General features: G+C 42.8%; 2 protein-coding genes across 2 annotated transcripts; one reads left to right on the forward strand and one right to left on the reverse strand.

The window, feature by feature from the left end:
- Positions 1-1,599: 1,599 nt before the first annotated feature.
- On the reverse strand, positions 1,600-2,230 carry LOC110686243. Its single transcript, XM_021862862.1, has 2 exons — positions 2,194-2,230; positions 1,600-1,940 (listed from the first exon to the last, which is right to left on the reverse strand). The coding sequence occupies exons 1-2, from the start codon at positions 2,228-2,230 to the stop codon at positions 1,600-1,602; spliced, it is 378 nt and encodes a 125-aa protein (XP_021718554.1).
- A 12,301-nt stretch (positions 2,231-14,531) lies between these two features.
- LOC110685782 lies at positions 14,532-17,802 on the forward strand. Its single transcript, XM_021862304.1, has 6 exons — positions 14,532-15,312; positions 15,428-15,481; positions 15,653-15,710; positions 15,831-15,968; positions 16,783-16,950; positions 17,232-17,802. The coding sequence occupies exons 1-6, from the start codon at positions 15,224-15,226 to the stop codon at positions 17,301-17,303; spliced, it is 579 nt and encodes a 192-aa protein (XP_021717996.1). The 5' UTR covers positions 14,532-15,223; the 3' UTR covers positions 17,304-17,802.
- The last annotated feature ends 5,312 nt before the right edge of the window (positions 17,803-23,114 follow it).

Below are 23,114 nucleotides of genomic sequence, written 5' to 3' on the forward strand. Positions count from 1 at the left end.
GTTTAGGAGGTAAGTGGCCATCTGTAATGCATGGTGCCAAAAAGATGGTGGCATGGAAGCATGAGCTAAAAGAGTACAGACAATATTATTGATAGATTTTATTTTCTGTTCTGCCTTTCCGTTTTGAGGAGAGGTGTGAGGGCAAGAAAAACGAAAAGACATGCCATGTTGTTCACAAAATTTATGGAATGGACCATTATCAAATTCGCGACCATTATCACATTGAAATGTTTAATATCACGTTCAAACTGAGTTTTAATGTAAGAGCAGAATGATAAAACCAGAGAGTAGACTTGAGACTTACGGGCTATTGGAAAAGTCCATAAAAAGTTGTTGTAATTGTCAAGAAAAAGGACATAATATCTGTGGCTTGCATGACTGACAACTGGTGAAGTCCATAAATCACTATGAACAATATCAAAAGGCAATGTAGTAGTAGAATAAGAAGCAGAAAACGGTAATTTCATTAATTTTCCCAAAGGACAAGAATGACAAGCAGTTTTTCGAGCTTTATTACACCGAATTAAATTATTATGTTGCAAAGAAGACAAAACAACATCTCCTGGGTGACCTAGACGAGAATGCCAAATAGTAGAAGAGATGGCTGCAAAAACTGAGGGAAAAGAAGACGAATTTGCTCGAAAATTTGTAAGTGGATAAATATTACCCGTGCTTTCACATCTCATTATTTGCATCCCCGTGTGCAAGTCCTTCACAGAAAAACCAAAAGGATCAAATTCTACCGAAACAGAATTATCGAAAGTGAATTTTCTAACGGAAATAAGATTTTTGATGATATTTGGAGCATGTAGAACATTTTTAAGGGATAAGGATGGGGAAGTATGGGGTAGGGAAGTGTGACCATATCCACAAATTGGAATCATACTACCATTACCAACAACTATTGCGTTATTCTTATTTTTGCTCAATTGAAAATAAGAAGAGAGATTACCTTGGGAGTGAGTCATGTATGATGTAGCCCCAGTGTCCATGTAGAAGTTGCCATGCCGGTGGTTGCAAAGTGAGAGTATGCATGGCTTGATCAATGTCAGTTGGGGTGGAAATATTATGGGGAGAGGAATCAGTGAAGTATGCATGAGAAGGACGAGGACCAAGAATGCCCTGTTGAGAAGACTGCTGTCGTGGTGTAGAGGGACGAAAATTCCATCCGGATGTCGGATATGGACAAGGAGGTGTAGCCCATGGTTGAGGCCCCCAGTAGGCCCACGGAGGGAAGAACCACTACCCTGGATTTTGTGTTGCTGCAGACCCGTATTGCTGGCCATTTGACTGAGGTGTTCGGTTGCCGGAACTTCCTGGCTGTTGTTGATTAGTGGTGTTGTTGGTGTTATTACGGTTGTTATTTTGGTGGTAATTATTGTTGCGGGTGTTATTGTTGCGGTTTGTGCGATTTTGGTTGTTACGAGAAGTATCCCCACCAGCAGTACCACCATTGTCAGCCATAAGAGATGAGTCCATTCTGGAATTAAGGGTAGAAGTAACATCATTATTGTTCTGCTCCTCAAGCTCTAACATGGACCTATGGGTGTCAAAAGAAGGGAGAGGGTGCATATGTTGAACGGAGGATCGAAATGGCTTTTAATCTTCAGAGAGACCTTTGAGGAGTTGAAAGGCCATACGGTTGTCCGACACCTTATCACCGACGTTCCGTAGACTGTCAGCCAAAACCTTAAGACGAGTGCAATACGGTTTTACACCATTGAAATCTTCTAATTTGGTGTTAGTGAACTGGGCTTCTAATTGAAGAGCTCTAGCAGACTTGTTATTCTGGAAGAAATCCTTCAAACGGTTCCAAGCATCGATCGCCTTATCGTCAGGATTGATGATAGTGTTAAGGAGATCGTTAGATATTGTGCTATATATCCATTGGCGGACGATGTCGTCCAGCCGCTGCCATAGGACCGGGTCAACGATGTTTTCTGGTGAAGAAGAAATAGTGGGAGCAGCATCAGGTATAATGTGGTCAATGACCAAATAAGCTCGGCAGTGGAGTTGAAACAATGTCGACTAGTTTGTGTATTGTGTTCCGTCATAATCAAGAACGATCGGGACACAAGTCTTAATGTTGACCACGGTTGTTGCTGGATGAAGTTCTGTGATGTCATCCATGGAAGAAAGGAGAAGGAGAAGGAGTGCGGAACAGAGGAAGAGGAACCGAATTAGGCCTGATACCATGAAAGAGATTGAACTCGTGCCTTTTGCCTTGCATTTCGTCAATTTATATACATATATGAAAGCTGTAATTTGGCCACCAATCTAGCTGTAATTAGGCCACTGTACTAGGCTATAGACTAGTGGAATTAACTAAATTACAAACTCTGGAAATATCTAGGAATCTAAAATACAAACTCTAGAAATATCTATTGTTTCGGATGAAAACAATCGAATCTCGGAAGATCCTTTTATCTTGAGGGAACTTGGTCTCGGTCCGAACAACGCAGGAGCCGAGGGTTTCCTGCACAACAAATACACGTAAACTAGCCTCGGGGGGACGCCGAGGAAGGCCCCTCCGATGCTTAAGTCAGTATATTAGAGAGAGAAAGCTGTGCAAGAGTTTAGTTGCTTGAGGCTTTATTGTCTTACCAAGAATTGACCAAATTGTTGGCTTTTATACCTTGGCTAATGAAGGAGGCGGATTGGGCCCGGAAGTCAGTTGGGCTGGGCCAAGCTGATTGGGCCGTTGACTGACCTTGACATGGCTTTGAGGATGTTGATTTTTGACTTTAGCACATTTGGAGAGTTGAACCTTAACCTTGGGCTTTTAATTGGATCATTCAGTGACCAGGCCCAATTGGACTAAATTGGACCCAAACAACTTGCCCCCCAGACCCGATTTGGAAGGATGACGGGTCGGGTTTGATTTAATCAGAAAAGGAGGGAAGTGAATGATTTGTTAATCCAAAAATGTGAATTTAAACCGTAATTAACCCATGATTAATGAGATAACAACAGTTAATGTGGATAATTGCGGAAGTTGGACGGGTAGTGGGCGATTTAACTGCAAGGTCGTGTGTTTAACGGTTACTTAGTGGGGTGCTTGAGAGAAATTGAAACGCAGACTCCTTGAATTCCCATTTCTGGAGATATAAATAGAGGCGCGTCTTCTCTCCCCACTCATTCATCAACACAAACCCAGAATTCTCAAGAACGCTCAAGAGCCCGCATCAAAACTTCGCAAATTCCCCGAGCATTAAGCTTAGAAGCTGAGACTTGTCACTACCAATTCGTAAATCGGCGGCTTTTGCTTCAGATCAAGGTAAATTCCTTTGATTTTATTTCATTTTTCTTCGACTTTGCACTCTTTCCCCTTTTTCGACTTTTTCCTTCGAAATTCGTCAATGGTGAGGGGAGTTAGAGGTGGAGCCCGTGCTCCAAGAAGAGCAAGGCTAATCCCCGATCCCAGGGACAGGATTGGGACCTGGAATGGACGAAGGACAGAGTCTGACCCTGCTGAAGGGGTTAGGGCGACTCCCATTTCTTCGGCTCCTCCTCAGAGGGCTGAGGGGGTGAGCGCTTCAGGACGGGATGATGAAGTTCCCGCTGTCCTTTGGGATATCCTCCCAGGGTTTTCAGAGTGGGAGGATGCCGAAGTAGCTTCGGCCATGATAAAGAACCGCCCCTACTCATGGTGGGTGGAGAATGCTGATCAGTACCGGTTTGCCGAGCAAATTGAGTTGCACTACGGCATTTTTGAAGCTGATGGATATTGGTGCCGAATGCCCTCAGCATCCGATAGAATCCATCGTCCACCCCCGGGGTATGTGGGGGTGTACACGAGACAGCTTCAGTATGGGCTGAGGTTCCCTTTGGACGTTTTCGTCCGAGACTTGCTGATCCATTACAACATTTCCCTGTGCCAGCTGACCCCCACCAGCATCCGAAGGGTAATGACGTACTTATGGGTCTGCAAATTCTTCAGGTACGTGCCGAACCTGCATTGCTTCAAAAGGCTCCATCGGCTAGTGCCAAACATTCAAAGTGGGCACGGATGCCATGGCTCTGGGTGGTATCGGATTGAGTCTCGGCCCCCGTTCCTAACCATGTGGCCGAACGACTCTTCAGACAAGGACTGGAGAGGTCAATGGATTTGGGTTAGGGCACCCACGGAGCCGAGCCACCCTTACGTTTTCAGCGCTCCCCGGTATCTTGCCGAGCCGGATCCTGATATGGGAAGTTTAGGTCCTCCCGAAGATAGCGGGCCAGACCCGAACCTTAATCAGCAGAACATCTTCGGCAAGCTGCCGAACCGGGGAGGCAGCGGCCGAATGCAGCATATCCCGGAGACTTGGCTCCCCGATACGCACTACGTTTTCCAAGAGAATATGCTGGCAGCTGTCGGCCTCAGCCGAAAGTTTAGGGATGGTAATCTTCTTCGGCTGGGGCCGAGGCCTTTTAATTATCTCTTTTCTTCTTTCATTTTGCTTTCTTGTGATGTGCCGAACTAACTGAATTGACTTCTCCCCTTTTCTTTTTCAGAACGGGACGAGACCAACGTCGGCATTGATTACGCTCGCCTTGGCGTCAACCGAGAACGAGTCGTAACTGATCGGGCTCCCCCTATCACTGAACCAAGGCGCCGAGAGGTTCACCTAGACTCTTCCCACTTCCAAATTGAGGCTGTTGCTCTGTATCAGAGGCAGAAGCCTTGGTGGAAGAAGAGAGATCCCTTGTTTCAGCTGCTGGAAGAAGAAGCTGAAGCTGCCCGTACAGCCGAAGAGGTTGCACGGGTTATTGAAGCTTGTGAAGGTGGAGAAGGGTCCTCCAGAGTTGCTGAAGAAGCTGCGGCTAGGGCAGCTGAAGAAGACGAGGCTTTGCTGAAGACCTCGGTGAGCCTTTAGACTTAACTTTGTCTTTCTTCTTTTTTTTTTTTTTTACTCACACTCTTCTTCCCCCCTGTCTGTTACAGTCTGAAGAGAGTAACAGACACAGAGAAGGCAAAGCTCCTGTTCGTCCCGAAGATCAAATACAAGAGTCTTCAGACTCAGATATGGACGAGCAGCCCCTTCTGAAAAGGCGCCGAAGGATGGCCATCATCGGCCCTCATGACTTTCAGCAGAGGCCGATGACCATCGGCGTCGCAATAAGGGAACCTGAGGAAGGCAATGGATCGCCGAGGGTTCCCCAGCCAACACCCCAATCTCCTCAAAAGACCCCTCCGCCACCTCCTGAGATGGAGGTGGATCAGAGGACTCCCGAACCTAAGGGAGGGGTCCAAGAAGAAATCAAGGAGAGTGCTGCTGAGCACGGAAATAAAGATGCCGTGATGTCAAGTGCTGAAGGCTTCACGGCAGATATCGCAAGAGAGGTTGAGGCTTTCGTCCTCACCCCTGAAGAAGAGGTCATAGTACTTGACTCCTCTGAGAAGGACGATGCTGAGACAACCAAAGCTAATCAAGCTCCATCGTCGTCCTTCCCTTCTTTCCAGACTCTGCATTCTGGAGAAATGGGTTTCTCGGCCCCCCGAATTCCAATCCCAGATCACATCTGGGACCTCATATGGGGTCAAAACCGAGAAGGAGCTGCAGCCTACTTCGGCAATTTTGCTGGCATGTCCGAAGTAGACAGGGCAAGGATCTGGTCGCTGAAGGCCACTGCTGGGATGGGCGAATCCAGTAGATCAGTTCCTGACCCAGCCAGGTCTAACCAACTGCTGATGATGCAGGTAATTTTCCTTCATTTCCTCCGAAATTCAGCTCTATTTTTTTCTTATTACTTATTTTTTTGGTCTTCCTGTTTTCAGTTCGTGCACAATCAGACTCTCACTGTAGAGCTGATTGATACCCTACAAGATAGGGTAGACGCTGCTGTGCACGAAAGGAAGGTGGCTGAAGAGGAAGTTAAGCTTGCTAAGCTGAAGCAAGCAGCAGCTGAAGAGAAGCAGCAGGAGGTTGAGGAGTACGGTAAAAAAGCTGCCGAAGCTCTGAAAACCTTCTGCGATGCTATGGAGATGGAGGTTTTTCCCCCACTGATGGAAGGGGAAAAATTCCTCCAGGAGCATATGGGAGTGGACGTCTCCAAATTCAAGGCTGCTATTGAGAGCCGAATTCAAGAAGGAACTGCTGCACAAGCTGAAGTGCAGCAGCGTCTAGAGGCTCTTGAAGCCAGCCGAATGGCTGCTGAAGAGTTGCTCTTGGCCAAAGACGTCCAACTCTCAGAGGCTGCTGCTGCTGCTGAAGCTCAAAGAGCTAAATTCCAAGAGGCTGAGGATCAACTGCTGATCCAGAAAGTTGAAGTGGCCCAAGCTCAGACAAAGGCTTTCCAAATTCAGCAAGAGCTGAATGAGCTGAAGGGGTCCTCCTCCAAAGTCGCTGAACAGCTGAAGAAATCCAAGGAGGACTTGGAGGAGACCCAGAAGAAGCTGGCTGATGCTGAGGCTTTACTCAAAGTCCGTGTTTACACCCAAGAGGAATATGAGATGGGTTTCAGAAACGGATTCCGAGTATGCCGAAGACTCTGCCTTCATGCTGAGCCGAAGCTGGACTGGTCTAAATGTGCTGAGTGGGTCCAGAATCCCGAAGACCCTCACATGAAGTATGCAACTCCAGCTGAAGCTGAAATTCTTAAGGCTGAGGAAGCCGAAGAGGAAGCTGAAAGACTGGAGTTGGAAGCTGAGCAGAGGGAAAGGGAGGCTCGGCAAAGTGCAAAGCCCGCCTCTTCTGCTGCTGGGGCTGAGGCCACCATGGGACTCAACGCTGATCAGTCTGATCCTCCGGCTGAAGCATAGGAACTCGGGCAGTCGTCTTCAGAATCTTGCGGTTCATCATGTGCTTAACTTTAGACTTGCCGCTTTCTGAGTTTTTGCCTTTTGTTTTTTTTTTTTGCTTCAGCTTGCCTTATCGTACAACAGCTTATTATATTTTTATTTTGCCTGTACGTATTTCGGCAGCTGTTACTTTCCGCTTGTGGGCGGCTGCCGACTATTTTTGTAATTCAACATTTTTATTTCAAAGAAGTTCACTTTCTCAGCTTTCTTGTGTATTTTTTTTTTTCTTCGCTTTACCAGTCTTCGCACTTTACTGCTTTCTTTGAATGATCTTTCAAATATTTGCTAAGTGCAGAACTTCGGCTAGCGAGAATCATTTCTGCTGAGACTTCTTTTTGCCGTTTGTACTCGGATGTTTTCAACTTGTGAAAAAACTGACATAAGTATCAAACTTCGGCTGAGCTGAAGGGTATTAGATCAGTTGTGCCATTTCTCTATTTCCCTCTGCCCCCCCAGAAATCTGAAGATGAGGTCTTCTGAATTCTGGAATGGCTGATAATTTTTCTCGGCTAAGCCGAGGATCTTTGAACACTTTGCTTTATTTTCTACATCTGTTTTTAAAGTACTGATTTCCCACCTGAGAGTTTTCACTCTAGAGATGGTACTCTTGTGACACTTTCTTCAATTCATCCAAGGGAACAACTATCCGAAACACCATGCCGGGGCAGCAGTTTATCTGAAGTACGAGGCATCATCATGCAATACTTCAGAGTTGCAACTACCACCCGGAACTGATTCATCCGAAGTACAAGGCATCACTATGCAATACTTCGGGGCTTTATCAGTTCCTATTTTTTAGGCTATGTTTCGGATAAGTCTATGGCCTTTTTGCCCAAAGGAACAGATTCTCCGAAGTACAAGGCATCACTATGCAATACTTCGGGCTTGTATCTTTTTTTTGGCAGGTTTTACGGCTTGCCGAGGTACAAGGCATCATTATGCAATACCCCGGACAGCGCCGAATGAAACCTTGAATTTTTGAAAAACCGTAGAAAGCATAAAGACTTAAAGAATACACGCAATCTGAATGAATACTGGCTCGATGGCCTTTTTATAAACAAAATCAGTGTACTTACATAGATTGTACTATCCGAAGGATTTACACATAGTATTTTTTGAGCACATCGGCATTCCAATGGTTTTTTCAGCTCGGTGCCATCCATTTGTTTGAGTCTGAAGGTACCGGGCTGAAGCTCTTGATAAATTTCATAAGGTCCCTCCCAAGATGCTGAGAGTTTGCCATGAATGCGACTTTTTTGAACAGCTGCAGCATTCCTCAAAACTAAATCCCCAACTCTGAGAGGTCGTTGATAGACTCTTCGGTTGTAGGACTTGCTCATTCTGAGCTTGTGTGCAGCCATCCTTTCTCGGGCTAGATCTCTAATCTCGTCAAGGAAGTCGAGGGACTCTTTCATGAGCTGCTCATTTTCCTCGGCTGAGAAGAGATTCACTCGTAGGCTTTCTGAGCCCACTTCCACTGGAAGCACTGCTTCGGATCCATACACCAGCTGAAAAGGTGAATGCCCCGTTGCCTCCTTCTCGGTTGTCCGGAGTGACCAGAGGGTTCCCGGAAGTTCCTCTACCCACTTGGACTTTTGATCCTCTACTCTTTTTCTGAGAGCGTTAAGGATCTGTTTATTTGCGGCTTCGGCTTGGCCATTACTCTGAGGGTGGCAAACCGCGGAGTAAGCCAATTTTATCCCGAATTGATCAGTGTATCGGCGCAAGGGCAGGTTGTCAAACTGTCTGCCGTGGTCGAACACAAAAACTTTTGGGATGCCGAACCGAGTTATTATGTTCTGCCAGATGAACTGTCTGACAGTTTGCTCAGATATGCTTGAAGCAGCTTCCGCTTCAATCCATTTGCTGAAATAGTCGATTCCGACTATCAGCCACTTTCTTTTGTATGGGGCCTCGGGAAAGGGTCCCAGAATATCCAACCCCCATTGTGCAAATGGAAGAGGATTAAGAATTGGCTGGAGATCTAGGCATGGCCGATGGATTACCGGTGCAAATTTTTGGCATTTCTCGCATTTTCTGACCATGTTCTTTGCATCCGAGATCATTGTAGGCCAAAAATACCCTGCCCTGAGAGCTTTGTGGGCTAAGGTTCTCCCTCCTATGTGGTTTCCGCAGATGCCGAGGTGAATCTCTCGGAGAATATAGTCGACATCCGTTGGACCCACGCATTTCAATAATGGAGCGGAGAAGGATTTTCTGAGGAGTTGGCCGCCGAAGACGAGGAATCGTGAACTGATCCGCTTTATCTTGGAGGCCGAATTCCTATCCTCGGGGAGCTCGTCCCTGAGTTTATAAGCCAGGATGTCATCCATCCAGCTCGGCTCGAGTGCAGCGCAGCAGATTGATATTGCTTCGGCTACACTCTTTTCTCGGCGCACCTCCACATAGACAGAACGGCTTAACTCAGTCAGAGTTGAGCTTGCAAGTTTGGAGAGTGCGTCCGCTTGAGCATTTTGACCCCTTGGGATCAGCTCTACTTCGAAAGATCTCAGCTTCGCAATTGTCGATTTGATCCTTGTGAGGTAAGCTGCCATTGAAGGCTCTTTAGCCTCATACTCCCCCCGGATCTGATTGGCGACCAGCTGAGAATCTGTCTTGAGGTAGACATGCTCGGCTTCCAACGATATGCACAGGTCTAAGCCAGCAATGGCTGCTTCATATTCGGCCTCGTTGTTAGAGGCTTTGAATGAAAATTTTAGTGCATACTCGAAGGTTTTGCCTTCGGGAGAGGTGATGACGACCCCTGCCCCCGAACCGTTCACGGTGGAGGACCCATCCGTGAAGACGGTCCAGATTTTCCTCCTTGCATCCAGAGTCTCCTGATAGGAGCACTCGGCCAAGAAGTCTGCCAAGGCTTGCGCCTTGATGGCTGTTCTCGGCTGATAACCGATACTGAACTCGGTGAGCTCGAAAGCCCACTTTGCTAGTCTACCGGATTTTTCAACCTTGCCGAGGACTTTCTCTAACGGCTGATCAGTTAGAACCGCTATTTGATGAGAATCAAAATAGGGTCGCAACTTCCGAGCAGCCACCACCACTGCATAAGCCACTTTTTCTAACAATGGGTAGCGCGTCTCGGCATCCGTCAGGGTGTGGCTGACGAAATAGATCGGCTGTTGAACTTTTTCTTCTTCCCTTAGCAGCACCGCGCTTACCGTGGCTGGACTGACCGCCACGTATAAGTATAGGATGTCTCCTACGACTGGCCTTGCCAGTGTTGGGAGTTGAGCCAGGTGTTCACGGAGCTGCTGAAAGGCTGACTTTTGTTCGTCTCCCCATTCAATGCCTTTTGAATTTTGGAGCTTCAGCGCCTTGAAGAAAGGGAGCCCTTTGTCTGAGGCTCGTGAGATGAACCTGGACAAGGCAGCCATTCTCCCGGCTAGACGCTGAATATCCCTTTTTGTCTTCGGCTCGGGGAGGTCTAAAGCAGCTTGTACTTTGGCGGGGTTTGCATCAATCCCCCTCTTGCTGACCATGAAGCCGAGGAACTTGCCTGACTTCACGCCGAAGACACATTTCTTCGGATTCAGCTTCATTTTGTATTTTCTGAGGGTGGCGAAGGTTTCGGCTAGGTCCGTGACATGATCTTTTTCTTTTATGCTTTTGACGATTGAGTCGTCAACATAAACCTCCATGTTTCGGCCTTTTTGCTCGGCGAAAACCTGATCAACCAACCTCTGATATGTTGCCCCCGCATTTTTCAATCCGAAGGGCATCATTCTGTAATTGTACAACCCGGAACTTGTTATGAACGCTGTTTTAGCTCGGTCCTCGGGGTGCATGAAGATCTGATGGTATCCCGAGAATGCGTCCATGAAACTGAGCAGAGCATGCCCGCTTGTCGAGTCGACCAGTTGGTCGATCCTCGGCAGCGGATAGGAGTCCTTGGGACATGCCCTATTCAGGTCCGTGAAGTCAACGCACATCCTCCAGTTACCATTTGCCTTCTGAACCATTACAACATTGGCCAGCCACTCCGGATACTGACAGGGTTCAATGAACCCAGCATCTAGGAGCTTATCGACCTCAGCTGCGATGTTCTGGTTCTTTTCGGCGGAGTAGTTCCGCTTTTTCTGCTTAATGGGTCGACTGGAGGGGTCGACATTAAGCCTATGGGAGACGAAGTCCGGATCAATCCCGGGCATTTCTGCGGCTGAGAAGGCGAACACGTCTCCACTGGCCCGTAGGAGTTGGACGAGTGCCGCACGGGTGTTTGGCTCCAGTGACGACCCGATGCTAACACATCTGTTCGGATCTCCTACGGTCAGTTCTATTGACTCGGTCAGGTCATCCGTTTCCATGCTCTTAGAGTTGGATTCCTCGAATTCCGGCCTGCTATCAATATTAGCAGACTTTCCTGACCGCGGCTGGCCATCAGAGTCGTTCGGCTCTGAGGCGGAGTCAGCCTTTTGGCCCCCATCAGATTTCTCGTTGTCTGGGGCTTCATTAGCCGAAACGTCTGAGCCTCTCGGCTTTTTGGCGTTTCGGTCCCGGTGCTTTTCCTCCCCATCGCCACGGTCGCCTCGGCGAGACGTGGATGGCTTGAGGTGATTGCATCGGCGGGCTTCTTTTTGACTGCCCTTTATTTTCTCGGAGCGTCCCTCGTCTGAAACGTATATCATGATTTGATGATACGTGGAGACGACTCCTTGAATGCCGTGAATGAGGGGTCTCCCCATGATCACGTTGTATGCAGATGGAGCATCTACGACCAAAAATTCGGCCATGATATTCCTAGCTGCTCGGCCTTCGCCGATGGTGACAGGAAGTGTAATCTTCCCGTCAGGATACGAGGAAGAGCCGTTGAATCCAGACACCGGGTAGGGTGCGGGGGCCAGGTGCTCGGCTCCCATCCTCAGCTGGTCGAACGCTCCTCGGAAGAGGATGTTCGCCCCGCTACCGCCGTCGACGAGGGTCCGCCAGACGTTGCGGTTGGCGATGCCCAGAATGATTACTAGTGGGTCATCGTGGGGGTATACCACCCCCTCACAGTCTTCGGCTGTGAACAGGATGTTCGGCGCCGGTGACTGGGACTGCCGAAGCTCAGCCTGATGAATCTGATGGGTTAGACCCCTCAGTTGGCGTTTGGCTGTGCCTCGCGAGATTCCCCCGGAAATAACCAGGATGTCGAGGGACTCCTTGCCCTGAGGTCCCTTATCCTTCTTCCGAGCGAAGTTGAGGTCCTGCCGAGAATCTTTTTCAGCTTTTTTCTCCTCGCGCCTGTCCGCGAGGTATTGGCTCAGGTACCCCTTGCGGACCAGATCCTCAATCTGGTCCTTCAGCTGGACGCAGTCCTCGGTGCGATGTCCGGGTGAGTCATGGAACTCGCACCACTGGTCCTTTCCCCTCGTCTGATGCCAGGGAGGCAACGGACGAGGTTTTTTGAATCTCCCCTCGTCCTTCGTCGTGCTGAAAATCTTAGCACGGGGAAGGGAGAGTGGAGTGTATGAATCGTACCTTCCCGTGTAGGGAAAGTGTCTTTCCTTCTTCGGCTCGGCAGCAGAGGACGGTTCTGAGGCCTTAGCCTTCCCTTTCCTCTGCGCCGAGACTTCGGGCTGCTGCCCTTTCGGCTTCTCAATTCTCGGACGAGACTGAGACCTGGATCTGTTCCACTCCTCGGCTCGGATGAACCTATCCGATGCTTCCAAGGCTTCCTCCAGGGTCTGCGGGGGATGCATGACCATGAAGTCCAGGAACTTTCCAGCTTGGAGGCCGTTCCGTAGCGCGAACACGGCCAGGCCTTGATCCAGGCTTGTGATTCCGGATGACTCGTTGCTGAAGCGAGTCAGATAGTCGCGGAGGCTCTCGTCCTCCGCCTGCTGCAGACTCATTAGCTCTGCAGTGGTCTTCTCTCGGCGGTTGGCCGTAGAGAATTTGCTCTTGAACTTGTTGGAGAGGTCGTTCCAACCGGTTATGGAGCCTTCCTTGAGCCCTTTGGTGATCCAGGATTGGGCAACACCTTTGAGGGTCGTAGGAAAGTATTTACACCAGGTAGCCTCAGACCTCGGGTTCAGATACATGTGCCCCTCGTAAGAGGCAATGTGATCCTTAGGATCTGAGGTACCATCGTAAGTAATATGTGCCGGGATTTTGACCGTTGGCACATGCTCTTCCAGAATCCACTTCTGGAAGGGCGAGTTCGATGGAACCATGACCGCCTTCCCCTTGTACCCGGCCTCAGGGACCTCGCTCCCTCCTCTCTCAGAGGTGGAAGTGGTTTTCGTCCCCGGCTGAGACAAGGTTGGGTGGGGTCCGGTATCCTCTGGGAAGGTGAGGCGGCTATGCACACTCACCTCCCTCGAACCCAAGCGTTCGTGAACGCTTTGGCGGGCGAATTCCGGGTCCTTGGAGGGCCCCATGGAATTCTGAGCTTCAGAGTGGTCAGAGGGTTGAGGGTTCCTCCTCCTCTCCTTACTGGAGTTTCGGGTGTCCCCTCGCCACCTCTGGCCGAGCTCTCTATGTGGTGGAACTTGTCCACCATCATCCTGACCGATCCTCCTTTTCAGGTTTCTCGGCTGGTGATCATCAGGCATCTGGATTGGAGCCCCTTGAGCTTTAAGGAACTCCATGCAGATGGCCACTGCTCTGGCCACTTCCTCGGTGGAGGGTCCGGAGGGAGGAGTCTCCCGCGGATGTGACCTGGATTGCACGCTATGGCGCGGCGGGGAGTTCCTCGCACCTGAGCCACTCGGTCTCGGGGATGGCCCCGGCTGCCGAGTGTGGTGCGAGGTGTTCTCCTCCTGGAGGCTAGGACCTCTTGAGGCTTCCCTTTCCGGAGAAATGGGGGCCTCCGATTCGGAAGAGGCTTGCTCCGGGGAGGGATAAACCGGCTGGCGTTCCCTCACCGTAATCCGGCCTCCTCCCTTCTTAGCCTTCTTGGAACTCTTTCCACTCTTAGTCATGGCGACTGCCGGAGTGTTTGATGACTGACGCGAAATTTAGTAGCGTTCCCCACAGACGGCGCCAAATTGTTTCGGATGAAAACAATCGAATCTCGGAAGATCCTTTTATCTTGAGGGAACTTGGTCTCGGTCCGAACAACGCAGGAGCCGAGGGTTTCCTGCACAACAAATACACGTAAACTAGCCTCGGGGGGGACGCCGAGGAAGGCCCCTCCGATGCTTAAGTCAGTATATTAGAGAGAGAAAGCTGTGCAAGAGTTTAGTTGCTTGAGGCTTTATTGTCTTACCAAGAATTGACCAAATTGTTGGCTTTTATACCTTGGCTAATGAAGGAGGCGGATTGGGCCCGGAAGTCAGTTGGGCTGGGCCAAGCTGATTGGGCCGTTGACTGACCTTGACATGGCTTTGAGGATGTTGATTTTTGACTTTAGCACATTTGGAGAGTTGAACCTTAACCTTGGGCTTTTAATTGGATCATTCAGTGACCAGGCCCAATTGGACTAAATTGGACCCAAACATCTATTATACAATAAAGGAAATTGCATAAAATATTGATACTAAAATATTCTGTCTAACATGGCATGCTCTCAATTTTGATGGGGTAATGAAAGGAGTACGGGCAGGAGGTGCAGCAAATTATACATGACCAATTAGTTACTCGTATGTTCATTTTCACATTTTTTGCTTTTTTTGGAAGTTGCAAAGCCTTTGTGCTGGGTAAATGGCATTGGTGAGGGTTTTGGAACTAGCATGTGATCTTCGAATCAGTAAACTTATGATCCTACTTGATATCATTGCTAGTGTACATGCCTTGCATGAAGATGCATCTAGAATGTGGTGACTGGTGAGTAAGCTCACTTGAATTATTATTGTCGTAACCTGATTAGCAAAAAGGAATGAGAGCTAGAAGTGGTTCATGTATTTCGCGAAGGAAATAAAAAAGTGACGGATTGACTAATTGACTTGCAAATCAAGGAGTGACTAAAAAAAGGATTGATTTACTAGAAGGGGCTTCGATTGGTGTTCGTAGGTTTAGATGAGAATATTAAGGGCGTGACTCTTCCACATCTCATCCCACCATAAGAGTTTGCAGTTGAGTTTCTTTCTTTTACTTTTGTTTTCTCTTGTTTTCTGTTTTGTTTTTTTGGTTTATCACATGAATTGCTATGTACGTTTTCCAACACGCAACTTTATCTATTACCCCGTAATATCTTTTTTTTTTTTTTTTGTTAAGTCCTTATTATATTAATCTCTTTCCGCTTTGACCATTTTCCTAACTAAAATATTCCAAAGGTAAAGATTTTTACCACATAAAAAGTTCAACTTTTAAACCGTGCAATTGCATTAGGGAAGATAGGAAGTAATTAATCCACCCATATTCCCATTCGCCCATTCCAATACTTTTACAACCCGTAAAACTCATTCAGTACTCATTAGGGAGCTTAATCAAGGCTTCTAATTTAACCGGTGGCCGACGAGAAGGGAGAGAAACTGAGGAAAATACAAACTGAGGAAAATGCCGTCAAAAACCAAAAGAAAAACCTCTAATCTTCAACCCCAGATTAAAGACGCCATCAAAGTGCAAAATCAACAAAAACCCAACAAGTAATTTCATTTCTTTCTCTTTCCCTAATCTTAAATTGTCAATTTTCATTACTATATATATACTATCAAAATTTTCTAATCTTCATTTCAACAACTGTGTTTATTAATTTTACAGTGAATGCTGTATTGAGGGCGACCGTCTTTTCCGTCTTCTCCATTCCCTCCAAAGGTAATTTCAATAATTTTTTCATGTTCAAGAACCGTTATTGCATATATACGAAAATCGTAATTTGGGTAAATTTTTTTTTTTTTTAATTGTATGGGTGATATTAGCACACTCTAAATTGAATTAAAAGTTTATAATTGATTGATATGATGTTAGTTGTGATTATGGAAACAGGGAAATTGAATCAGAATTACAGTCCAATAAAATCTTACCTGAGAAGTTGTGGTTCAAGGTGTGATTTTTACTTATGCAAGACAAAACTGATTATTGTTTAAGAAATTTTGTATTTGCCTAAGTTTATAAATATGGTGTAGTTATTGATTATAGTGGTATTTGATGTGGACTATTGCAGCAACACTTTGCTGTTGGGATCAATGAAGTGACGCGACTGCTTGAACGAATGGCTCCATCTAGTGATGATGCTGCCTTTGCTGCTGCTCAAAAAGGATCCGGGGGCCGTCCTCCATGTTCTTCTGTCGCTAAACTTCAGGTTTGTTTTTTTCCTGAGCTGCATCATATTATGTCAAAACATGAAACTGTTGTTACTTAATGAATTTGATATTTGAGTAAATTAATCTGGACATAAAGAAAAATGTACTGAAATACTCAGACCTGACAATTTGACATGAACATGATTGTTCCTCGTAAACTCCATGTAATTAAAAGTAGAAGCCCTTACATGTTACATTATACAATCTGCAAAAAAGTAAAAATTATTTGCTTTAAGGTTTGTGTATCGGTGCAATAGTGAGATTCTATGCAATTTGGGATGCCAGGGCAGGAAAGTTGGATTAGCTGAATGCTTTGTAAGAGACTTATGTTTTGCTTTGTAAGAGACTTATGTTTGTGTAAATGACTTCTTTATATGGTAATGTGGGAAAAGAAGATCAGGCATTAAATAGATTTTCCTGTGCCTGATATCTATTGTAATGCTTAACAGATGAACTTGACACTCCTATTTTCAGTACTGTGTGATATTACCATTACTAATGCCACTTTCTTAATCTTGTTTCATATTTTTCTTGGGAAAACTGGTTCTAGAGAAGAGAACCTATTTTATTGTATAATGTGTACACTACAGCTCGGTGCACGGAACCAACCATTCCACATACTTATCATGATCTGGTAATGTTTAGCAGTCAGTTTAATGGTAACCTTCATTATCATCATCTTGCCTACTGCATGGATTTAGGTAAATAAATATCATATTCAAGAAAGTGTGTGTTCCATTCATGTTTACCTCTTCCTTAATTTGTATTACCTTGCTCTAGACACAAACGTGATTTTTCCTAGTACGATATCAGGCTGTGCTGGTAGCATCAGACTGCAACTCGAGATGGCTCACTAAGCATCTGCCAAGCTTGGCCACTTCCAGAGATGTATCAATTATCTATGTTAAAGATAATAAAGAAGGTTCTTTGAGACTGGGTGAGGTTGTCAAGGTCAAAACAGCTGTTGCTCTTGGAGTTAAGGTGAAAGTCTAAGAGGAAAAAAACTTGCCTTTCCTCATTTCCTGATGTTTTGCTTGTTTCAAAGTCATTTATTGAGCTTTGCAATATCTATTAGCATGGAATGCTTGAAATGCATATCATGGTGATTTTGGAATCCAAGTGATAACAAAAGGGTGTATAATTTGGGAGGAATATATGGGGGCGATCAAAGCTATGATATGCATATGAAGTGCATTGCTTGTTGTAAGCACATATGATTCTTTTGTTTATGATTTACAAACTTACTATAATTCTTGTGATAGGTTAAAGGAAGTAGTATCAACCAACTTCTTGAAGAAGTTCTTCATGACAAGTCAAAAGAACTGAATGCATAGACTCCACAAAGCTGGTCAATGTGTCTTGTCAGTTGTATGCAGAGTGGAGACAACTTAACTCTCTTGAATCATGTAGGAGACCATGGCCTTTAACACATACATCCAACTAAAAACGCATCATGATTCATGAGCTCAAACTGCAGCTGCCTCAGTGTAAGGGACATGTTCGAGCGGGGCTCTAGGAGGCCAATTTTCAAGGATTGGACAACTGCTGTACAAGATGAGCATGTTTTATGTCGTCTAATTCCTTTACTCATTCTCAGGAAAGACATGTATTTACATTATCCACTGTACTGAGATGGTTTGCTGCCCTCTTCTTAAGGAGGGATAATAGATTAGTAGGTCATATAGGGCTTTGGCCATTTTAATCCAAAATAGGTGTTGGCCCACCTTTAAGTTTCTTCATTGCATATTATCTTATGGACCAAAACACGAAGAAATTGGGGTGGAACCCTCAAATGTTGGACTAAAAAGTCTAATGGCGATTTGGTTCTACTAACTACTTTCTTTTTCTTTTTAATTATTATTTCTAGGAAATAATTGTTCTATGGAAATATTATTTTCCAAACTCGGAAATAACTTGACTGATTTAAAATCGGTCGATACTGAGTGTGAATTGAATCAAACTCTATACGAATTCGAATTCATGAACCGGCTCAAAAACCAGATTTGACCACTCTAATTTCACGAACTCATGATCCGGGTCAAAAACCAAAATTGAAAACTCTAATTTCATGAACTCATGATCCGGCTCAAAAAAATGAAGGTGATTGACAAAGAGCTCACTGATGAACGTGTGGTGAATTCTAAACTATAACATTTCCCCTTTTTTGTTCAACAAAATCATGTTCTTCTCTTTCTACATGGTCATAGATTTGCCAACTCTGATCACAAGTACATAGTGAGGAGAATTAACCATCAACGAGAGAGATTGACAAAGAGCTCAATCCTAACTTTGCAGCGGATTTCAAACTACAAGACTTTTGCTTTATAGTTCCAAAGTATCTTTGTTCCTTTCTTTCTGTATAGTCTAAAATTTGTCAACTGCCATGCAACTATGGTAGCTTTGAAAGTCATTGCGTCTCTGTTAGCTAATAAATATCATTATGAAATGCTTGTATAATCTAACCATAACACATTATTGTCGTATGAAAGTCATCTATCGTTAGTTTTTGAATTCTTACAGATAGTAGTTGAACTTTGATATCAAATACTGTCTACATTACTAACTTTTGTAGTTTGGTATACATCAAAAGGAAAAAAACAATTCTGTTGATTTTACCATGGTAAAAACATTCATTAAGCAATGTTCCTTACCCCAAGCAAGAAATGAGATTTAATCTTCATAATGTTGGTCTTGTTATCTAGGTTTTGTAGTCCAAATCCATATTTTTTTTGTTTTCTCTAAGAAAATGTGTTTTTTTGGAACCTTTCCTTTAAAATCGAAACTGTAGAAAAACTACCCCACCCACTAGCCTGGGTTTTAATTCGGGCCAGACAGGCCCATCATCATTTTGTATATGTTTCGGATGTCTCTTACAAAGTCCAGATGGACTAAGACCCATGTATTAGAAATTTAGAATAACACACTAATACACTACATGTGTAGTAGTTCGTATCAGATTAAGAAAAATTAGGACAACAATATTTTACATGTGTAGTAGTTCGTATTAGATTAAGAAAATATGGACAATAATATTTTTTTATTGGGTAAGGACGAGATTGGTGAGGTTCGACTCATGACATCACATTTAAAAATTAGAAACCTCAAAGTGCTGGCCAGCGAACTACTCTAAACGCTTACATTACATTTCATACAGACTGATAATAAGCATTGAGAATTTGAAACTATATCGGTACATTTACACACAACTTTAAACAATTGCATTGGATACCTTCACTTAAATAAGTTGTGAGTCATGTGACATGTAACACTCAAGTAGGCCTTTTAATGTAGGACGAATGAAAGAAATGTAACATTATATTGTTATTACTTGTAGACTTGTAGTATAACGTAAAACTTTGATCTATGAAGTTTATGTAATAAACTGATTCACACTTCACATCAGGCAATGATTGTGTGCAAAAATAATGCAAAATTGCTAGAAGATACACTATTTCCCCACCAAAGAGGGATTTTAATGCTTTATCATCTACCTCTCTGAATTGTCTCTATCCTAATATTATTAAGCGGCTTCAAATAAGTGTATCTTTCATTTGATGATATACATTCTCTCTCAATCAATGCTTAAGATTTTAAAAATAAGGAAATCGTTTGGTCATTTAGATTTTCCTTTATTAATTACTGTTTTAAGTAAAAAAAAAAAAAAAAAACCTAACACTAATTTAAAATACCTTAGCTACTAATACTACGTAAGATACCGGAGTTTCTAATATAGCTTAGCGTTGCATGCATGATGAGAATGAGTTTATTTATATACTCACTCATAATTTATCTACTAGCCATGGTAGTTCACTTGTATATGCGTGTGTGTAAGGACGTTATCGAGACAATCGAGTACCTCATGTGCATTGTACATTAATCTAAATATTTTTGCTATCAGATACGGAGTAATTTGTAATCATCTGTCCTTATTAAAATGAATACTGATTTTTACTCCATATAAATTTTGTGCAATGTAATATTCCTTGTTAAGAGCCCACAACACCACAAGGCCATAAGGAGATCAGGTGGGAGATTTATGGCACAACCACAAGGATGGATTTTAATTGGTCCTTGAGTTAGGGTTTCTCCCTTCTCCCATCCCCCCTCCACATAGTAGCCCACGTTGTCTTTATGAAAGTTATATCTCTCATTTTCAAAATATTAGGTAATACTACTTGACCTTTGTTACAACAATTTGATCATATATACATTATCATTCCACGTTGGAATAATAGAAGTATCTATTTATGAAGATGATCGCGTGAGAAAAAGAAAAAAAAAAATATATATATATATATATATGAAAAAATTATGAAATCAGTTGCTATTACAATTTATCATATCGTTAAATTCAATGATTTTAGAAATGTGGTACTAAATTTATGATTGGAACAAACACTACTATATGGAGTGATATTAACTCTAACGAACAACTTAATTAGCAAGTGATATCAAAGATTAAAACGTACAAAATACATGTTATCCAAATACAAATTAGTGTATAATATTAATAACTAGCCCTATAGTTAAATAAAGTTAAAAGTGCCCATCATATAATAATGAACTGACATGCTTAATACGAGTATAATAATTGTCAAAGTAAAATCGTCAAAAGTTGCAGAAAGAGTGAAGACTGAACTAATGCACGAAAACAGCCAAGAAGTCCTTGTAATACCAGCTATATTTAGGAGCTGATTTAGTAGAATTAAGTCCATCCAAGAACCAAATGTTTCTTTCAGAACAGTTGCATGTTTTTGTCTTGAAATGTTCAAATGCTTATAATGTTATTATTTCTTAAAAGTTGGCATAAAAGATGAAGCCATTTTCATGTAAATCTTGTAAGTACTATCACTTGCATTTGCTTACTTAGGCACTTGGCTATATTAGCTCATTTTGCACCTAATATCTTTGTTTTTGGGTGGTGCCATTCAACGGGGACAATACTTCTCCAGCGTTGTTTGATTGAGACTCTTTCATTTAATGTCGATCACCCAATATATCGAGCTCTATTTTTCTTAGCTTGATCTTTCTCTTCACTATATTCGTAGAGGACTAATTAAAAATGCAGTTGTTGTCATGCATAACATAACTCTGTTCTTTAAATGGTATCAAGTGGTGATGAAAACTTATTTAAAAACATATTTTAGAGTGATAAATTTACATTTCTGTACTTATCTTAGATTTTTTTATTAGCTTGTACATCACTCGTATTATTGTCCTCACTAATGAATTCAATATATAGTGAGGACAATAATTTTCTAGATCATTCTCCTCACTAATAATGAATTCAATAGAAAAGAAAAATGTACGCATAAAATTATTATCCTGTGTTTACAAAAATGTATTTCGTACTTAACATATACTATGTACTAGACTATTGGTACTTAACTAGCTAGGAAAAGATTATTCTTAGTATTCTCTACAAAAGTATTACGTATTAACGGATAAACCACATTGATTAATTAAAATATAGATATGTTCAAGTTTTCGTATCACAAGGGATGGAGTAGTTACAGGTCATGTGTAAACTTGGTCAGCAATAATCAACATGGAATAGGACCAGCCAAATCTTATTATTGAGGGTCGAAGAGACCAACTGCAAGATTTCAAGGGCAATAGCTACATGTCTTAATAATGTACATCTTGATATGCAGTTGAAGCACTTAAATGAAACAATTTAAGGTCAAATGATAAGATTCATAAAATTATTACTACTAATAATAATGCTAGTTCAACATGTATTAATTATCAAATAATTCTTGAGAAGTTGAGATCAGATTACATGAGATCTGTTAATTATGCATAATAATTCAATTGGAAGAGGCATAAAATATAGTAATATGTATAAAGTATTACACAAGATCAATTTCTCAACATGGCATAACATAAGTAACCAATAATTATGTTATGATGATTATATTATAAAATGATGATATAACCTATCTATGATAAAAACTCTAGTCAAATCAACAACAAACGTATAGTTTTTGTAGAATCCATAAGAAATAATTCTCCCAAAAGATATGGCATGAAACTGCGATACTGTTTGCAAAATAAGCTACTCATCATGATCAACTGCCTCTCTTAATTTAGAATAAGGTTGGTTGATTCTTATTAATCATTCCCCACATGTTTGGTCATAATCGCTAGTTATTGTTAAATTGGCATGCTGCCCCTACATGTTTTGCTATGAGGAATTCACATATTTCACCGGATAGAGATTTTTAGGCCCCGTTTTCTTGAACTCATTTTCATTTCATTCTTACATTCAATTTAATTCAAAACGTGTTCTATTTACCAGATTTTCACTTATCTGAACTTATTTAAACTTATTTTAGTTATAATTTGAACTTGGATAACCCTTATGATAACTTATTTAAACCTGAACTGAAATTATCTGAACTAATTAAATCTGAGAAAAGCGAAAACAAGGTGAATATTTCCTTTTTATGTTTCACTTCAATTTAGATCAAATGTAGTGTGATGATACTGGTAATCCTAAGCTAAGCTAGTATAGGATATATGAAGACAAAATTAAAGGACCTACTGATATCATTCAATTGTAAGTAGAGAATAACAAAAATAAGGCATGGTCATGTCCCCTCTAGGAATATTAAAGGATACCACCTTGGACGTTGAGGTGTTTCATGGTCTCCTAATATTTAATTAGTAAGAATAGTCATACTACCAAACTATAGAGTCAATTTGTCACATCTAAATTAACATGTCAAATAGGTCGGATTATCTAATTAGATTCAAGGCAAAAAATTTCAAATCACATCAAATTTGTTTCAAGATCAAACGACTTTGATTCAATTCAAGTCTATTTATAAAAAGTTTACCACGTATTTGTTCGGATAGTTTAGATATATATATGGATATATAAATCTGATTTTTGACAAGTCTATTTACATCAAATCAATATTAACTTATTATGAAACAAAATACTTACGGAGTATGCTTTTACTCCATATGTATAATAGTTGTATTTTCTAATATTTATCAACCATGTAATATTTTATTGCTAGTTGAATATAATTTATACTGATTTAATTTTGCTGAGCATTTTTTACTAACTTAATTATTTTTCATAACATATTGAATACACATTTATTCTTGGAAGGTATTGTTGGGAATGGAATGGG

The sequence above is a fragment of the Chenopodium quinoa genome, unplaced genomic scaffold (assembly GCF_001683475.1).
Source record: "Chenopodium quinoa cultivar QQ74 unplaced genomic scaffold, ASM168347v1, whole genome shotgun sequence".
NCBI classification, from domain to species: domain Eukaryota; kingdom Viridiplantae; phylum Streptophyta; class Magnoliopsida; order Caryophyllales; family Amaranthaceae; genus Chenopodium; species Chenopodium quinoa.

Bases quoted from the DNA above. Each gene is read 5' to 3' on its own strand.
- LOC110686243 (XM_021862862.1), bottom strand. From the start codon at position 2,230: ATGCAAGGCAAAAGGCACGAGTTCAATCTCTTTCATG. The intron at 1,941-2,193 runs GTATCAGGCCTA...CTTCTTCACCAG, and splicing joins CGAGTTCAATCTCTTTCATG to AAAACATCGTTGACCCGGTC.
- LOC110685782 (XM_021862304.1), top strand. From the start codon at position 15,224: ATGCCGTCAAAAACCAAAAGAAAAACCTCTAATCTTCAACCCCAGATT. The intron at 15,711-15,830 runs GTGTGATTTTTA...GGACTATTGCAG, and splicing joins CTGAGAAGTTGTGGTTCAAG to CAACACTTTGCTGTTGGGAT. The intron at 16,951-17,231 runs GTGAAAGTCTAA...TTCTTGTGATAG, and splicing joins CTGTTGCTCTTGGAGTTAAG to GTTAAAGGAAGTAGTATCAA.